The 18,724-nt window shown below is 31.9% G+C and overlaps 1 protein-coding gene across 1 annotated transcript; it reads right to left on the reverse strand.

Moving 5' to 3' along the window:
* Nucleotides 1-3,248: 3,248 nt before the first annotated feature.
* Nucleotides 3,249-5,570, reverse strand: LOC109793842 (LEAF RUST 10 DISEASE-RESISTANCE LOCUS RECEPTOR-LIKE PROTEIN KINASE-like 2.2). The gene has a single exon (XM_083063997.1). The coding sequence runs from the start codon at nt 5,059-5,061 to the stop codon at nt 3,643-3,645; it is 1,419 nt and encodes a 472-aa protein (XP_082920123.1). The 5' UTR covers nt 5,062-5,570; the 3' UTR covers nt 3,249-3,642.
* Between the last annotated feature and the right edge of the window lie 13,154 nt (nt 5,571-18,724).

The following is an 18,724-nucleotide window of genomic DNA, read 5'->3' on the forward strand; positions in this document are numbered from 1 at the left end:
CTATCTCTACACTCCACTCTGCAATTTTCTTATTTTGGGAACACCACTTCTTGCAAATACTTACTGTACATTCAAATCAGAGAATAAAATAAACCTCTCACCTAAACTCAAACATTTACTTCAAATATTAAACATCAAAAACACATAAAAAAACAAAATACTTTGCTTGACAAAAGACCATAATCACACTCCCAATAATACTTCGTTTATGATATTTTTTTTCACTCTTACAGGTCATTTTAACACACAAGTTCCTAATACCACTATGTTAGGAATTGAGATGAACACTCATGCACACATACCCACAAAATATAGTGGAGAAAATACAAGAGATTGAGAATAAAGGCTTTCTAATTCATTATTATTAGGCTTTCTAATTTATTATTATTAAAAGATACAAGAGTACAATTATTTATATGGATTATTGTGACTATATTTTTCTATTGACATCTCAACAGAATAATCAACTCTTTTTGACTGGTTTATTATATAAAAAAGGAAACCCACTGTGTGGGGTTTGTCATTGATCAAAGGGGGAAGTGAGAAAGTGAACAATACATATGCCCCTCTTTGTGAAAGATGACATTGTAGAGGAGATGAAACTACCTCTACACTTTACTTTGCACTTTTCTTTTTTTTGGGAACATCACTTTTTTTTTTCTTTTTCTCATTCATTATTATTAGAAGATACAAGGGTACAACTATTTATATGAAATTTTGTAACTGTATTTTTCTATTAACATCTTAATAGAGTAACTAAACCTATTTTATTAGATTACTATACAACAGATGAAACCCACCGTGTGGGGTTGGTCAGTGATCAGAGAGGGACGTAATATGATGAAGAAGAAAAAAGAAGAGAAAGTGAGAAAGTGAAGAATGTAGATGCTTTTTTTTTTTTATATAGAAGATGGCATTGCAGAGGAGATAAACTACCTCTACACTCTACTATGGACTTTTCTTTTTCTTCGAACACCACTTCTTGCAAATAGTTATAGTGTGTCTGGATCCGCGTTTAAAAACCATGTTAATGCAGAAGTAAGAAATTTTTACTTCTTATTTTCACGTTTTTGACATGAATTAAGTGTAGTGGACGTGAAACCAAACACGCAATTACTGTATGTTCACATAGAAAATAAAATAAACTTTTCATCTAAATTCAAACTCAAACTCTTCATTTATTAAACATCAAAAAGAAAAGATTAAGCTTGGCATAAGCCACAATCACACTCACAACAATGCTTCAAGTCACTGTTTATGATTTTTTTTTTCTTCATTCTTATAGGTCCCTTTCACATACATTCTAGGTGGCTCAACGCATATTCTCTCGCCTTTTGCATCCTTACCATGACTCAAAATACTCTAAAACCCCTAAAACAAGCAAGGCAATTCTTCGTGGAAACCATTTGCCATATGTAATGTAGGTAATGTTTCTTTGATGCTATTCTTTTTTTTCCTTTTCAATTTTGTGTGCTATTTGTTGTTGTTTCTTATTAATAATCCAATTTCGTTTTATTTTTTTTAGTACAACACAGAATTGATTATTGTGTGGTTAGGACATAGGTCCATGACGGTCATTGGAGGGTTTGTTGTTTCACTCCTCTGCTTTTCCGAGTAAGTCATGACATTTGTGTTTCATGTTGTTTTATTTTCTTATGTACGAGTTAGTGGGTTTGGAAACTAGATCTTGCTAATGAATTAATATTTAGGAATTTTTGTTTTGGAAATCAGAGCTGGTACCTAGAGGTGTCAAAGTTAAAGGCAAAACATGAGCCTCTTCAAAGGACCAAAAGGTGAATAGATTAATTCCATGCATGCAATAAGAATAAGTTGCTTCTTTTATAAAATATTTCATATTTGATCCGATTGACTCAATCAAATTATTTGAAAAGGCTACTCTTTTATGGATAATTTATTTTTATTTGTTTCTCACAGAGTTTTCTTCTTAATCAACCTCTTGGAACTAGGAAGACATTATTAGCAAAAATAAATTCCCAGCAATATAAATGCTAATTTCTTACAGGTTCTAATATGTTACTTGTGTACCAAGTGCCTGATAGGTCTTTTGATTAAAAAAATGTATTTTTTTAATTTTTGGTTATATCTAGTGCTAGAGTCAAAAAAACGTCTTGCTTAAACCACAAGAATAATTAGGAACATATTAGGATATGGCTACTATCTTTAGGTATTGAGAACTTCCATAACACAAAACATGTTTTTTTTCCCCATAACTAAGTAGAAACTCTTTAAATTAATAATGTCAGGACCGGAAAAATTTATTAATTTAGAGAGTTATTATTTTATCAATAAATTAATAATTATTAATTTAAAGAGTTAAGTAATTATACTGTACATACCAAATAAAAAGGGAAATTAGTCTATGCCTCTTAGAATTACGTTGCAGCAAACCTTGGGACTCAACGTAAATTAGTAACTTTTGAAGTACATATGCATTGAAAATCAATACGTAATAATTTTTTAAGTACATATGCATTGGAAATCAATAATGACTTTTAAAGTACAGTAAATGTAAACAAGAGGAACAAATGTGTTCAATGTATTCTTAAGCAAGTTTGGCATATATAAATTACATGAAAGACTCAAATTCTCCAACACTTAGGAATTCCCTTTCCTTGTGTTGAGAATCACAGATCACCAAGGAGAATAACTCTTTTCTCCTTTTACAGATCAATGGTTGAAATGAATGAAATAGAACAACTCTCTTTGAAGAGTGGATTTTTACTCTTTGTTGATCTAGTAGAACTCTTTTACATAATGATTGCAAATGATTTTGGCCAAGTGAATGTAAAGATAATTTTTCACAATAGAGTTCGTAACATTTTTTTGAGAAATTATTGGTATTTATAGATGATTAATATTTCATAGGTTGTGACTTTTCATGAAGAGTTATGACTTTATGAAATTTTTCAGAAAATTGCCTCTGGTAATCGATTACAACTCTTGGTAATCGATTACAACGGTTTAGTTTTTAAAAGATTGGAACGTTGTGAGGTTTAAATTCAAATTTTGAAAAATTATCTTATGGTAATCGATTACAGGTAATGGGTAATCGATTACCAGAGCACGTTTTAAGTGAATTTCAAACATATGAGTTTCATCCTCTGGTAATCGATTACATGTACTGGTAATCAATTACCAGACTGTTAAAAACAATGGTTTCCTCATTAAAAACTTAAGATACAAAACTTTATATTTTCAAAACCTTATTTTTACAAATATAACAAAAATTATATTTAAGTTTTGTTTGAAATTCTTTATTTTAAATGGCCAAGAATCTTTATGCAATAATTCTAAAGAATTCTTTTTACATTTATAAAGCTAGATTGATAACACTTATCTAACACACTTTGAGACTTTTGTTTATTGAACACCTTGCTTTATCTTGACCTTTTGTTTTCTTCAATTTGTTTGGCATCATCAAAATCTTTTACATGCGTTCTTCCACACTTAAGATTGCTACTACTCCTCTACTCTTATAGTATAAATTAATTCTTTAAATTAAAGGGGTGAAATAACATATATATTATCTACAATTACCCAAAAAGAGTGCCAAAAGTTGAGTGCAAATCATGCATAAAAGGCACTCAACAGTAGCTTCACGTTAAACGTGATTTTTCACGTTTAAAACGTGAAAGTAAACACGCTGTAAGTAGATTTTTCAATCTGAAATGTATTTTGCTCGTTTACTCCAGAAGATTCTGTCTGCCACGATGTAGTATCTGAATCTGCAAAGCTTGGCTTCCTAGACTCCAGGTTTTGGAAGGGAAATGGAGGTGGAGAAATTTCAATTTCACCCTCTAACATCTTCACCACAGTACTCATAAGAGGTCTATCATTTGGAGAATACTGAACACACCATAGAGCCACCTTTGACATTCTTTCGGCTTTCTCCTTGTCTTTCTCTTCAATTCCACAAAGTGAAAGCATTACAGACAATTCATTATTCTCAAACTTATTCCATGTCCATTTTGGAAACCATTGTTGCGATTCATTGCAGTTGTCATCAAAATGCCTTCTCCTCCCTATAATTTCAAAGAGAAGAATACCAAAACTATAAACATCACACTTGTGAGTCACCGGATAAGGCTTCCACATTTCAGGAGCAGCGTATCCCACTGTTCCTCTAAAGTTTGTATTGACTGAAACATTACTTCCTCTGCTACAAAGCTTTGCCAGGCCAAAATCTGCTACCTTCGGTCCCAAGTTCAAATCAAGAAGAACATTCTCAGGTTTAATATCATAATGAATTATCCTTTGTTGACATTCCTCATGTAAATAAGCAATTCCTTTTGCTGTTCCAATTGCAATCTCATGAAGCTTCTCCAACTCGATGTCTTGGTTCTGGCTTCCAAACAAGTACTTGCTGAGAGAACCATTTTCCACAAACTCATAAACAAGAGCTCGCTTGTCCCGGTGGAAGCAAAAGCCATAAAGCCGAACTAGATTGACATGGTAAGTTCTTCCAATGGTGCCAATTTCTGCTTTGAGTTGCTCTTCCATTGCTATATCCAAACTATTGATAACTTTGACAGCCACGTATTCTCCGTTGGACAATTCCCCTTTGTAGACAACCCCAAAAGCACCAGAACCCAATATGGTTGAGTAATTCCATGTAATTACATCAAGTTGTTCAGGAGAGAATCTGATGGGTTTCTCCTTGTTGATGTTGCTTAGGAATCTTTCCATTGTTGCAAACTCAGCTTTTGAACCTTGAATCGTGGAATCTGGAGGTATCACTAATTCAATTTCACTAGTTGAAGGATATGACTTTGAAGCATTATAAGCCTTTTCTGTACTTGGAAGCTGGGAATATGCAGGAGTTGTTTCTCCTGCCTTCTTCAAGCACTGAATTATGGCATATACTATAGCTATAATTGCTATTACTACCACCAATCCAAAAACTGAAAATTGAAATAGAACATAATTAAGAGATTTATATTTTCTAATAGAAAGATTAACATGTAACAACATATTTATCATGAAACTATATACTTCTTCAGTTTTACCAGCACTTTGCCATGATAATTTTATATCAACCATTTCACCATTGAGTGTATAATTATACCTTGATACAAAACTAATCAATATAAAATTGCTAGGCTGTTGATTTCGATTGAAATTCTGGTAAGATACACACAAATGTCAAGTCTCAACCAATTATTTTTCTAACACATAATTATCAGGTCAAATTTTATTATAAGGGTACCCAAAAATCTAAGAAGAAACCAATAATTGTTATAGGTGTGTGAAATAAAAATATATATAGATATATTCCAAGCATGCATAGACCCAAGAAGGTTTAGTTCTGCTTACCAATAGATGCTATTACTGCCAATTTCATAGTAGAATCAAGACTTTGATTAAATTTATCAGGAGTGTTAAACCCATAAGGCTGACCCTGGTAATCAGAAGTATCAGGGTCAAAAGTATCATATGAAGTATCAAACGACGGAGGTGAAAATCGAAAACTCATGCTTGTTGTCTAAGCTCGTGAATAAAAGCCTATGTGCCACAAAACGTGTTTATAATTATGCCTAGTTTAGATTAGCTTATAGCATATGGGAGCTTTTCGATTATAAAACACTAATGTTAAGACTTATATATAGAGAAGTTCGGTGCGCAACTTCTAAAAAAGTTGAGGTGCTTGAGCAAGAACTTTGATTCATTTTTCCTCCTTAATCCATTCTGTTTTCTTCCAAATTGGCTCCTAATCACTAAAAAAGGAATGGAGAAGTACCCATCTAGTGTGACGATTGGACCAACTGTTTCTTTATCCTTGCCTAAAAATTGGGCACAACGTTTCTGACGATAATAGGAATAAATCAATATGTCAAAATAATTACTATAAAAATCAATAATCTTATTTTATTTATTAAATAATATTCTCAGTTCTTTTAGCAAAAGTTAAAAAAGTTTGTTCCATTTTCGATTGTTGTTAAACGTATTTTAGTATTTTTTCTCATATATATATAGTTCAAATGTAGTTAACTTTCTTTGCCTTTCTCTTATTATATTTTCTCTCAATTTCAACATTTATTTTTCTTTTCCTAATTATAGAGAAAACCTTCCGGTCAAAAATCAATTAAAAAAACAAATGTGAAGAATTCATATGCTAGATCCATATCTGGACTCAATAAGGTCCTATATCCAAAACAAACTGTTCCTATTCGAAGAATAATGAAAGATGATCTCATTGGAAGAGATCTACACATGCACACCTGCATCGTAGATTAGCTTATAGCATATATAATTATGCCTAGTTTAGATTAGCTTATAGCATATGGGAGCTTTTCGATTATAACACTAATGTTAAGACTTATATATGGAGAAGTTAGGTGCGCAAAAGTTGAGGTGCTTGAGCAAGAACTTTGATTCATTTTTCCTCCTTCATCCATTCTGTTTTCTTCCAAATTGGCTCCTAATCACTAAAAAAGGAATGGAGAAGTACCCATCTAGTGTGACGATTGGACCAACTGTTTCTTTATCCTTGCCTAAAAATTGGGCACAACGTTTCTGACGATAATAGGAATAAATCAATATGTCAAAATAATTACTATAAAAATCAATAATCTTATTTTATTTATTAAATAATATTCTCAGTTCTTTTAGCAAAAGTTAAAAAAGTTTGTTCCATTTTCGATTGTTGTTAAACGTATTTTAGTATTTTTTCTCATATATATATAGTTCAAATGTAGTTAACTTTCTTTGCCTTTCTCTTATTATATTTTCTCTCAATTTCAACATTTATTTTTCTTTTCCTAATTATAGAGAAAACCTTCCGGTCAAAAATCAATTAAAAAAACAAATGTGAAGAATTCATATGCTAGATCCATATCTGGACTCAATAAGGTCCTATATCCAAAACAAACTGTTCCTATTCGAAGAATAATGAAAGATGATCTCATTGGAAGAGATCTACACATGCACACCTGCATCGTAGATTAGCTTATAGCATATATAATTATGCCTAGTTTAGATTAGCTTATAGCATATGGGAGCTTTTCGATTATAACACTAATGTTAAGACTTATATATGGAGAAGTTAGATGCGCAAAAGTTGAGGTGCTTGAGCAAGAACTTTGATTCATTTTTCCTCCTTCATCCATTCTGTTTTCTTCCAAATTGGCTCCTAATCACTAAAAAAGGAATGGAGAAGTACCCATCTAGTGTGACGATTGGACCAACTGTTTCTTTATCCTTGCCTAAAAATTGGGCACAACGTTTCTGACGATAATAGGAATAAATCAATATTTATTTATCAAAAATAATTTACAGATATTTCTTAAAAAAATTTATGAAAAAAAATTTATAAGAAATTTTTGCAAATTTAGCTACAGTTTTAATGATCATAGAAATTTTTTTATGGTAAAAATTTACAGAAAATATTGTAAGAATTTTATTTTATTTTTTTTTACAGATTTTCTTGTAAAAATAAATTTTCCAATAACGTTTTATTAAATGGTAGAAAAATTTCGCAAGTAACTTTTCCTGCAAATTTTTCTGCCAATTTTAATCTATAGAAAAAATTAAAAAAAAATATATTTAAATTAATAAGTTTAATATTTTTAAAAAAATTTCAAGTGTCACATCGATTAAAAATAAAACAATTAAAGAATATATAAATTGGGACAACACTTACCTTACAAGTTAATTTGTATTGTTAATCAGTGTTAGGCTTATAATCTACAATTTTATAGTTTCTTGGGAAAAAATTCTCTGGAAACTTTTCTGCAAAATTTTTTTTGTAGGTAAATTCCTTGCGAATTTTAAAATTCGCAAAAACATATTATCCACAAAAATAATACCTACAGATAAAATTTCACAGAAAAATTCGTAGGAATAATGTTTGTTGTGGATTTTAACACAAAATTCACAAGAAAAATCGCATGTAATAAGAGAAATTCTTGTAGTGGTTGCGTAGGAAGTTTCTCATTCTTCTCTTCTCTTCATTCTTTGGAGCTTAGGAAAATAGGTTAGAAAATATTAATTGTTACATTAAAAATTCATCTAAAATATTTATATTAATTTTTTATGCCATATTTATATTACTTCATATTTCACATAAAAATTATGGTAATAATAACAAATATTTATATAAAATATTAAAATTGTTAATAAATTGAATACGTAAAAACACTGGTAAAAGAATTCTCCATATAAATTTATAACGTAATATTAATAATTATTAAATAAATATTTATATAAAGTATTAAAATTGTTAATAAAATTAATAATAATAATTTTGAATTTAATTATAGCTGTAATATTAAAAATAATGTGCACTAAAGTATGTTTTAATGAAACTTCATTATCAATTTCTGTTACTTTTTTTTTTATCTACCATAAATTAAAGTTTTATTGTTTCAAAATACAAAATATGGAGAGGTTTAATGGGGTATGAGTTGTGTGACCTGTTAATGACCCCAAACAATTTCCTATTTAAAAGAAGTTGATTGAACTTTCTCTTATCGTTTTTTTTTTTTAATCTCTTTGACTTACTTTTGAGGTGGGTGAGAGCACGTAAAAGTCAATATTTATATTTTTAATGAATACTAAAATAAGAGAAGAAAGTAATGTGATGATATCACACTATCAAAATTTTTTTAGTACACCAGCAAGTGTTATAATCACTTTAAAGGAGGAAAATATACTAAAATATTTAACTGATACATTGAATATGTAAAATATATGAAAATTTACAATAAAATAAAATAAGTATTAAATTAATCACATTACTTTTATTTAAAAAAATACACAATAAGTGTATTATGTAATAAAAAGTAATGAGAATAATTTATTTTGAAGAAATAAAATTAACTTATAATATATATATATATATATATATATATGACAATTATCATGATAAGAAAAAATTAAATATTATATCATATGGATTAACAAAATAAAACTGTGTGTATCACGCATATACTTATCTAGTCTTTCACATAAATTGCAACAAATCAGGGTTTAATTTGAATAACAATAAATCAAGGATTCTGTACTGATCATTGCCATATTTTATTTTAATTCGTATTCAATATTAAGATCTTGGAAATCTGTGTTATTTAAAGTATATGCCATAAATGACACAAATCAGGATATAAAAATAGGTAGTAAAACAAAGTTATAGAGCAGTTGTTGTTGTCCCACCCCATCCCACTTGATCAGATAATATTTGTTCTTGGTACTCCCAGTCTCCAGATGGGATCGGGATATTTTCCTGATGATAACTTTGTTCATGCATGTTATTTTAGGCATGTTACGTTTCAGAATGAAACAAGGCAAAATTATGGACTTAATCAAGAATATAATGTAGCCACATTCACAGATAAATCAGACTGCTTTGGAGTTGAATACTATGGGAATCAAAAAGAAGTTGGATATTCTCTCCAATTTGGAGGATCCGGTGGCAATTGTGGAAATTAATTATTTTTTTCAATTAATCTTTGTATGAAATAGAAAAAGCAATTTCTTTTGATAGGTAAAAATAAATGATATTATCAACTTAGATATCGAAAATAATTTTTTTTCCACTCTATTTTGTGCTAATACTTCGCACAATGCACTAACTTTTATCTTAAATTTAGTATAAAGATGTCACAAATATAGTTAAACATGTTGTTAAATAATTGAGAAGCATTTTTAAAATTTTATGATTTATAAAATTTATCAAATGCAAATGATACCTGCTCTCAGTATTTATTGATATGCGACAATTATTAATTAATGATAAAAAAAAAGTATTTAATCCATTAACTCATTCGAAGTATCTGTTTTGTTTATAACCATCATGTAAACATTACATGAATATCTTTGTCTAAATAAGTAAAAATAAAAAATTGAATAAAAAAATCAAAGAAAAAGAAAAGAATTAAAATAATAACTTTGAATCAAATCAACAAAAAATTGATTTATCCATTGCTTTGATCCGAATTAGGGTCTGTTTGAATGAATTTTTTTAGAAGTATTTTCAGAACAGAAACATAAAATAAAAATTAAAATAAGTTAACTTATGTGATTTGTAATCAAATTATTTCTAGTTTAGATTTATAATCAAATTCAAAAGAAAATGTTGAATTAAAACTTATAAATTAATAAAAATGAAATATTATAAGAATTAATTTCTATATTAAACACAAAGTACTATCTTATGTGAGAAGTGTCTTTTGAATTTTTCTTTAATGAGAGGATTTTTAAAAAAAATTTAACTTCTTTATTAAATTTAATTTTTATTTATCAAAATTATTTATGAATTAAATATCAATGTTTAAAAATTATCAATAATTTTTTTTTGTTATAATATAAATTATTTATCATAATTCCAAATTATAATTTATATATATATAAATATTTATTTATATAAATTTTAAATATAATTTATATATTCAAACATAATATTTATTTATATATAATTTATTATAATTTTAACTATATATAATAAACATGTAAATGCATTATACATATTAAAATACTAATTTATAAAAAAGCTTTAAAATTAGAATGACTCGTCTATTTTGTCTTTATCCAAATTTTATTATGAAAAAATAATTTTCTCCCTAAGTTAGGATATAACTTTATAACCTAGTAGTGATATGAGTGATTATACAAATCTCATCATTTTAATTTAGGAGAACGATCACTTACTTTCTTTTTTTAAGGTCTAGAGTCCATTATAATAGGTTTCGAAAACCGTAATGGAGAAAATGAAAAAAAAAAAAAAAGAATTGATGAATTACAGACGCGAAGTTGTCACTGAGATTTATTTCAAAAAAAAAAATTGGAAAACCTTTAATTTGGGAGTCAAAAGATATTAAAACACTACATATTGATCATAAAGATGACTAGCCCTTATTTACCGAGTAAAATTAGAGTGTCTTTACAAATTTTTATGTTACTCTTTAAAATGGAATAAAAATGAATTAAATTCAAACAAATAAATGATATATATTTGAATGAAAATTTTAAAAATTAAAATTGACACTGATTCTCACTTCACATATCCTTTGGTGAAATAAGAATCTCATAGTTACATAATTTTTTTTTTTTTTATAGATAACCTTTGTATGTTAGTAAGGCAGAATAAACTAGTTTCATTAATTAATTAATTAATTATTATATATTATTTTTGTGAAATTTGATTTCAAGAATTAAATAGAAATAATTTTTTAAAATAGATTCAAAATCATCCAAAATTGTGTTGATTTTTTTTATTCGAACTAATAACTTATTAATTTTCCATTTAAAATAAAATAGAGAGAGAGAAATTTTACAGAAATATGAAATAGTAAGAGTTTATAGAAGAAATTAAAATTAAAAAGTGAAAAGATTAAGTTTGGGGAAGAAATAGAGATTAAGATTAAAAACAAATCTAAATTACTAGAAAGGAAATGTGATTATTAGTAACGTTGTAGTAACTCGTTAATCTATAAGCATTCCTAAAACTTAAGATCTTCTCCTCTAGGCCTAGGTTAATTAATATGTTTTAATGTGTCTATAAATTTCTTAGCATCAACACTTCAACACATCATTTATATGCATTATCCTAAGTTAATGAATATATAGATCTAACATCATCATACAAGTATAACATACCAATGCTTAATAACAATTTCAATCATACAACATCTACATCTATTACCCCAAATTAATACATACATAACTATCATCATCATTCAAAACACAACATGCAATAAAGTCAACAATTATATTTGTGTTCACCATACAACTCACTATGCAATAAATATAAGCAAAACAACTCGTGGCTCAACTTACCTTGTGCTTAGTGCCATTAAGGCAAAAGACTTTTTGTCTCATTCACGCCCAATGTCACACAACCACTACAAAAAAATACTCATTACCGGTGAACTTTTTTCACGGATAAATATCTATCTAAAAAATGACATTATCGACGAATTTTTCTAATGGATATGTGTCCATCTGAAACATAAACAATTTCTACAGATATTACTCACAAATTTTTTTCGTTTGAAATTTCTTATGGATGTTACCCACGGATTTTTTCTATGGGAAAATTATGATGTTTCAGACAGATATTTTCCATGGATTATCGGTCTAAAACGTTATTTGTCGAAAATGCAAAAAAGTTTGTCGATAACTTTAAAACAATTAATGATAAATGATTAACAAATTAATTTCTAAAATACTTAACTAATTTTCTCATGCTAATTAATTTACCATACCAACTATTATATATATAAAATTTATAATTAAGTGATAGTATAAAATAATAATTTACTATTAATATATTTTAATATTATATAGTTAATTATTTAAATTGAGAAATATATAATTAGTGAAATGATATTGATGAATGATAAATAAAAATTAAATTAGATAATTACCCACAGAATCACCGACGGATTTATCCCTGTGTAATTACCGACGGATAAATCTGTGAGTATTTATTGACGAATAAATCTGTAGATAATTATTTTTTTTAATAATTTGTTAAAAATAATAAAATTAATTCATAGGTAATTTTGATAAATAAAAATTAAATTAGATAATTACCCATGAAATTATCCATGGATGTATCCGTGAGTAATTACCGATGGATAAATTCGTGGGCAATTATTTTTTCTTAATAATTTATATTAAAAATAATAAAATTAATTTATAAGTAATAATAATAAATAAAAGATAAATTAGATAAAAAAATTAAAAAAAACATATAAAATTCTTCTAGTTAAAGAAAAGTCTCTAAAAACACTATATTACAAGAAAGACATTTGTGTTTTATATATATAGAAGTTAATTATTCTTTGATTAGTTACTAATTTTAATTTAATATATATTTATACAAATTTTAAATATGATTTATTAATTTAACTATAATATTTATTTTTATATATAATTTATTATAAATTTTAATTATATATAATAAAAGTGAAACTTGTGAAATACACAGACTAAAATATTAATATTTTTTAATTTACATAAATTTATAATATTATACTATATTGTAATTTGTGAAATATACTAAAATAAGAGGGATCCAAAGATTGTACAAGTATGAGATTCTATAGTTGATAATAGGGATGACAAAAATATCCGCATCCGTGGGTATCTGTGGGTAAAATCCGCTACGGATTATAAACGGATAGACTAATTGGGTACCTACGGATAATAGGGACAGATAATTTTTTACTCGTTTACAAACGGGACGACGGCGGGTATGATGATATTCATACTCACGGGTACCCGTTTAATAATATTTTTTAAATATCCTAATTATCCTTGTGCCTGTAGACCCCTAAAATTGTCCGGGTCGGAAATAAAGCTTGAAGACTCTCGAAGACTGAAGGAAGATCAGCCAGAAGGACTCCTGGAAGGCCCTAGGAGGGTTCTCTGTAGGTCTAGAGGTCTTAGAATAGCTCAAAATAAGGAAGTGGAGGGAATGAAGCCCAATACGGCCGTACTGAACTTAATACGGCCGTATTGAAGCTTCAATACGGCCGCAGTGAACTCAATACGGCGTATTGAAGTTTCTGAAACTTCAATATGGCCGTACTGAAATCAATACGGCCGTATTGAAGCTTCAATACAGCCGCAGTGAACTCAATACGGGCGCATTGAAATTTTTGAATTTCAATACGGCCGTATTGAACTCAATACGACCGTATTGAAGTTCAAAAATTTCAATACGGTCGTATTGCTTCTGTAGGCCGTATTGTGCCTATTCCCTATAAATATGACGTCAATTGGACGTCATTCGACACTTTTGAACATAGTTTCAACCCTCTCCTTGAGTATTCTGGGGTTTTTGAGCAGTGTTCTGCCCTAGAAATCACTCAGAGAGTTGATCCGACGAAGTTCTTGAGCCCCGAGCCATTTTGCTTTGTAGACCCCTAAAATTGTCCGGGTCAGAAATAAGACTCGAAGACTCTCAAAGATCAAAGGAAAGTCAGCCAGAAGGACTCCCAGAAGACCATAGGATGACTATCTGTAGGTTTAGAGGTCTTAGAGTAGCAAAAAATAAGAAAGTGGGAGGTTTAGAGCTCAATACGGCCTCCTTGGAGTTCAGTACGGCCGTACTGCACATTTTGTACTACAATACGGCCGTACTGAAACCAATACGGCCGTATTGAAGCTCAATACGACCTCCCTTGAGTTCAATACGGCCGTATTGCATGTTTTGCACTACAATACGGGCCGTATTGAATCAATACGGCCGCATTGAAGTGTCGGTTCTTGTAGACCCCTAAAATTGTCCGGGTCAGAAATAAGACTCGAAGACTCTCAAAGATCAAAGGAAAGTCAGCCAGAAGGACTCCCAGAAGACCATAGGATGACTATCTGTAGGTTTAGAGGTCTTAGAGTAGCAAAAAATAAGAAAGTGGGAGGTTTAGAGCTCAATACGGCCTCCTTGGAGTTCAGTACGGCCGTACTGCACATTTTGTACTGCAGTACGGCCCGTACTGGAACCAATACGGCCCGTACTGCAACCAATACGGCCCGTACTGAAACCAACTTGGCCGTATTGGTTGTTTTGCACTCCAATACGGGCCGTATTGAATCAATACGGCCGCATTGAAGTGTCGGCAAGCGTCGGTGCTTCAATACGGCCGTACTGAATTCAATACGGGCCGTACCGAAGTGCAAAAATGCAGTACGGACCGTATTGAACCCAGGGGCCGTACTGAGCTCCATTCCTATAAATATAGGGCCATTTGGACGTCCTACCACACTTCTACACACGGTTTTGACTCCTTTCTTGAGGATTCTGGGGTTTTTGAGCAGTGTTCTGCCCTAGAAATCTCTCTGGGAGTCGATCCGGCGAAGTTCTTGAGCCCCGAGCCATTTTGCTTGAGGATCGAACTTAGTAGAAGGGAAATCCTCCGGATTTCCATAGTTAAAATTTTCTAGGAGGGAGTGAGCAGACTTGTAGAGCGAGGGAACGCCAAAAAGCTTCCCAGTTTTACTTGAATATATAAAAGCACGCTTCAAGAGGTTTCTTCTTAAATCCTTCCTTTTACTGCTTTCTGTGTGCATATTTAAACTGTCATCATGTAGATAGTTAATTCATAATTGCTTAGAATAAATAGGGGTAATTTAGTAATTTTACGCTATTATTTTTAAAAATAATCTGTCATAGGGAACCCGAAAGGGGCGCTGTGGGGTGCTAACACCTTCCCCACGCGTAACCGACTCCCTTACCCGACTCTGGTTGTAATGGCCGTAGTCGATTTTTGAATCGATTGCTTTATCCCTTTTCCCAATGTTTTGAGTAAAACATTGGTGGCGACTCCACGAACCCTCCTTTTACGAAAACCACTAATCCATGGAGGGTCCCGCTTGGGAAAAACATGGATTGGTGAGCCTTTTAATAAAATTGCTCGCTTGACAAGGTCTCAGTTCGAGAATAAGTCATTCTAGCAATCCACATTTTTCAAACAAACAAACGAGTCCAACCATCCCTCGCGAATGCCGAAAGCCCGTTTCGGGCCGGTGGCGACAGATGGCGACTCCACTGGGGAAGCCTCGAGAGTCAGTCCCATTTAGTGACAGATTAATTTTAACAAATAATAGTTAAAATTACTTCATTACCCCTCACTTGTATGATAACATGTTTATCTATTTGGCTTTTAATAACTGTTGTATGTTTAAATTTTCCCAATTGTTTTAAATACAAACTGTACACAAACCTTTGCACACAACAGTTCCCTCTATACCCGGGGGCATGAGTGGTAATCCATAGGGAGTGGATGTTAGTACGGCCGGTTGATGGGTTTATAGGAGCCTATGAGACCGTTGTCGGAAAAACATCACTCAAGGTGATAACCATGAACTTGAGTCCGACGGTGCGTTGGAACTTTCCATCGACCTACGACGAGAGGAATTGGGTCCCTATAATGGGGGCACCTTGGGGGCCTTTGACCAAGTAAGAACAGTTAGATCCTCCTTGAATATGCACTTTTCTGCAGGAGACCCCTACCTCATGATTCGCTCGTGACTGTTCGTGGATGAGTGAATTGTGTGTGCATTGTTTATGTGACATTGTATGAGCATACATTGCATTCTTTAAACATACAACATTCCTTTTTAAAAAATAAAAAATAAATAGGAATAAGAATCTTCCTTTGCATGGTGTTAACATCTACCTTCATCACATTCATATAGGTAGTTTCCCTTTTCACCCAAAAAATAATACAAAAAAAATATATATTCAAAAAACAAAGAAAAATGATATTTACCCAAAACCAAGCAATATCATGCATCATCTTAGGGACATCCCGAAAACATGATAATGCTTAGTTCAATAAACACAATGCATGCATATTCAACATCATCATCTCATATCATGCATTCTTATCAAAAATCATGGAGGGATCTAGGTTTGCATTTCATACATCCCTCCTAGTAATTCATTAATAAAAATTAATAAAAAGAAAGGATTAATCGATGCGTATGTTCAAAGAATGGATCGCACGCCGTTCGTTATCAAGAGTAAGCCAACAACCGCGCCAAGCGAACACACGTCAACTCCGTTGTTGGTAATCAAGACGAACAAAGGGAAAGGTCCAACGCCGTTAATGATCATCGTTCCAAGGCCTTTTCCCTACGAATCGAATAAGGCTGTGCCATGGATATACGACATCCATTCTTCTGCCGACAGCGATATTTCTAACATCGCTGGACTTGGGGGCATGACTAGGAGTAGCAGGATCTACACTCCCGAAAATCTTCATGATAAAGCTCCCAAGAATAAAGGAAAAGAAAAGGAGAAAATCGAGGAAAAAGAATCCGAGGAGGAGACTGATGAGCTGTTAAAGTTTATCCGACAAAGCGAGTACTCCATCGTGGATCAACTTCATAGGACGCCAGCAAAGATTACGCTGTTGTCGTTGATCCTAAGCTCCGAACCGCATCGACAAGCTCTGTTGAAAGTCTTGAACGAGGCATATGTGTCGCACACTATCTCCCAAGACAAGTTTGAGGGGATTGTTAGTCACATTACGGCTAATGATCACCTCTCTTTCACCGATGAAGAGATCCCCGCTGAGGGACCGAACCACAACAAGCCCTTGCACATCTCTGTAAAGTGCAAGGAGTATCACATCGCTAAAGTCTTGGTAGATAATGGATCTTCCTTGAACGTGATGCCTAAAAGAACTCTCGATCAAGTGGCAATCAAGGGAGTCCAAATGCGCCCGAGCAACATGATCGTTCGAGCCTTCGACGGTTCTAAGAGAAGAGTGGTGGGAGAGATCAATCTTCCAATCCAAATTGGACCCACTATCTTTAATGTCGAATTCCAAGTGATGGACATTACTCTGGCATACAGCTGTCTCCTTGGCCGACCTTGGATTCATGATGCAAAAGCTGTACCCTCTACGCTCCACCAGAAAGTCAAGTTCATAAGTGGGTGACAAACTGGTGACTGTACAAGCTGAAGATGACATACTCATCAGCAAGCCAGCTGCTATACCTTACGTGGATGCAGCAGAGGAAGCTTTAGAAACCGCCTTCCAAGCATTGGAAGTTGCCAATGTTGAAATGTTTCCCCGAGAAATGAAGAAGGTAGCTCATATGCTCACAAATAACGGATACTTGCCAGGACAAGGATTAGGCAAGGACTCCCAAGGAATCCCGGAGCTACCCATTATCAAGGATAATCCGGGGAAACAAGGGTTAGGATACAACCCTGTTAAAGATCAAAGAACGAAGAGGAATCAAGATCCTTCTCGACGTTCTTTAAGCCAGATCTTTTGGAAGGCCGGTTCACAAGCATCAAGGCCGGTCGTCGTCATCAAGTGCTCTTCTCCTTCCGATAGGGATGTATAGACCTGATGACTATTAGAGATTACTCCTCGGGATAGCCCGACCCCCGAACCTCAATAGGGCACATGTTTCCGCTATGATTATGATAAAATCATTCTTCATTGCTTCTTTTCTTGCTTATAATAAAATTCTGAACCACATTATTTTTAACCCTGTTTGAATAAACATGAATGAGGTTAAAATCATCTTAATGATAATAAACCCACATCATTTTTATGTGGAGGTGTGTGTGACAACTTGGAGCACCTTCCCTTGGCCTCGACAAGTGCCATCATGGGTAAAAAGAAATCTTTCAAAATAAAAGAAGCTCGGCAGGAAACCCAAAAAAGGGACTGCGCAAAAAATAAGAGCAAAAGACCCGCTAGGAATCCCACGAAAGGGTGACCTAGGCAAAAGTTAGGGTTACAAAATAATGAACAAAAACAAAAGCCCGCTAAAACTCCACAAATGGGTGTTTTAGGCAAAAGTTAGGGCAATCGAAAAACAGAATAAATCCATGATGGTACCACCAATTGAATTCAACAAAGGGGCTCAAGAAAAGCTATCCAAGTTGTCAAAGCACAATCATTAATAACAAAGATGTGCTTAACCTCATAAGTGTTTAAACAAACAAACCTAAACACAATAAGCTTACCTTGGCCATCCATGCTTACAAAATCCATTTTTCAAAAAATAAAATAATCCCCTCTAAAACACAAACTTTTGAAAAATATACCCTTTCCTTCTTTTCTCTCTTGTCCCAGCGATTTTTGAATAATCTAGTGGAAACATGGAGATATAGTGGTCAATAGGAGGGGTGACACATCTTCTAAAAAAAGGGAAGGATCATTTGGTTGATGACACCAAATCTCAAAATGCATCATTCCTCGGTAACAGAAATTGGCAGAGCACAGTCCGTCTG

Source organism: Cajanus cajan, chromosome 9, assembly GCF_000230855.2.
Source record: "Cajanus cajan strain Asha chromosome 9, NIPB_CcT2T_4, whole genome shotgun sequence".
Taxonomy (NCBI): domain Eukaryota; kingdom Viridiplantae; phylum Streptophyta; class Magnoliopsida; order Fabales; family Fabaceae; genus Cajanus; species Cajanus cajan.

What these genes read in the sequence shown, in the direction of transcription:
- LOC109793842 (XM_083063997.1), bottom strand. Translation starts at nt 5,061, where the DNA reads ATGGTTGATATAAAATTATCATGGCAAAGTGCTGGTAAAACTGAAGAA.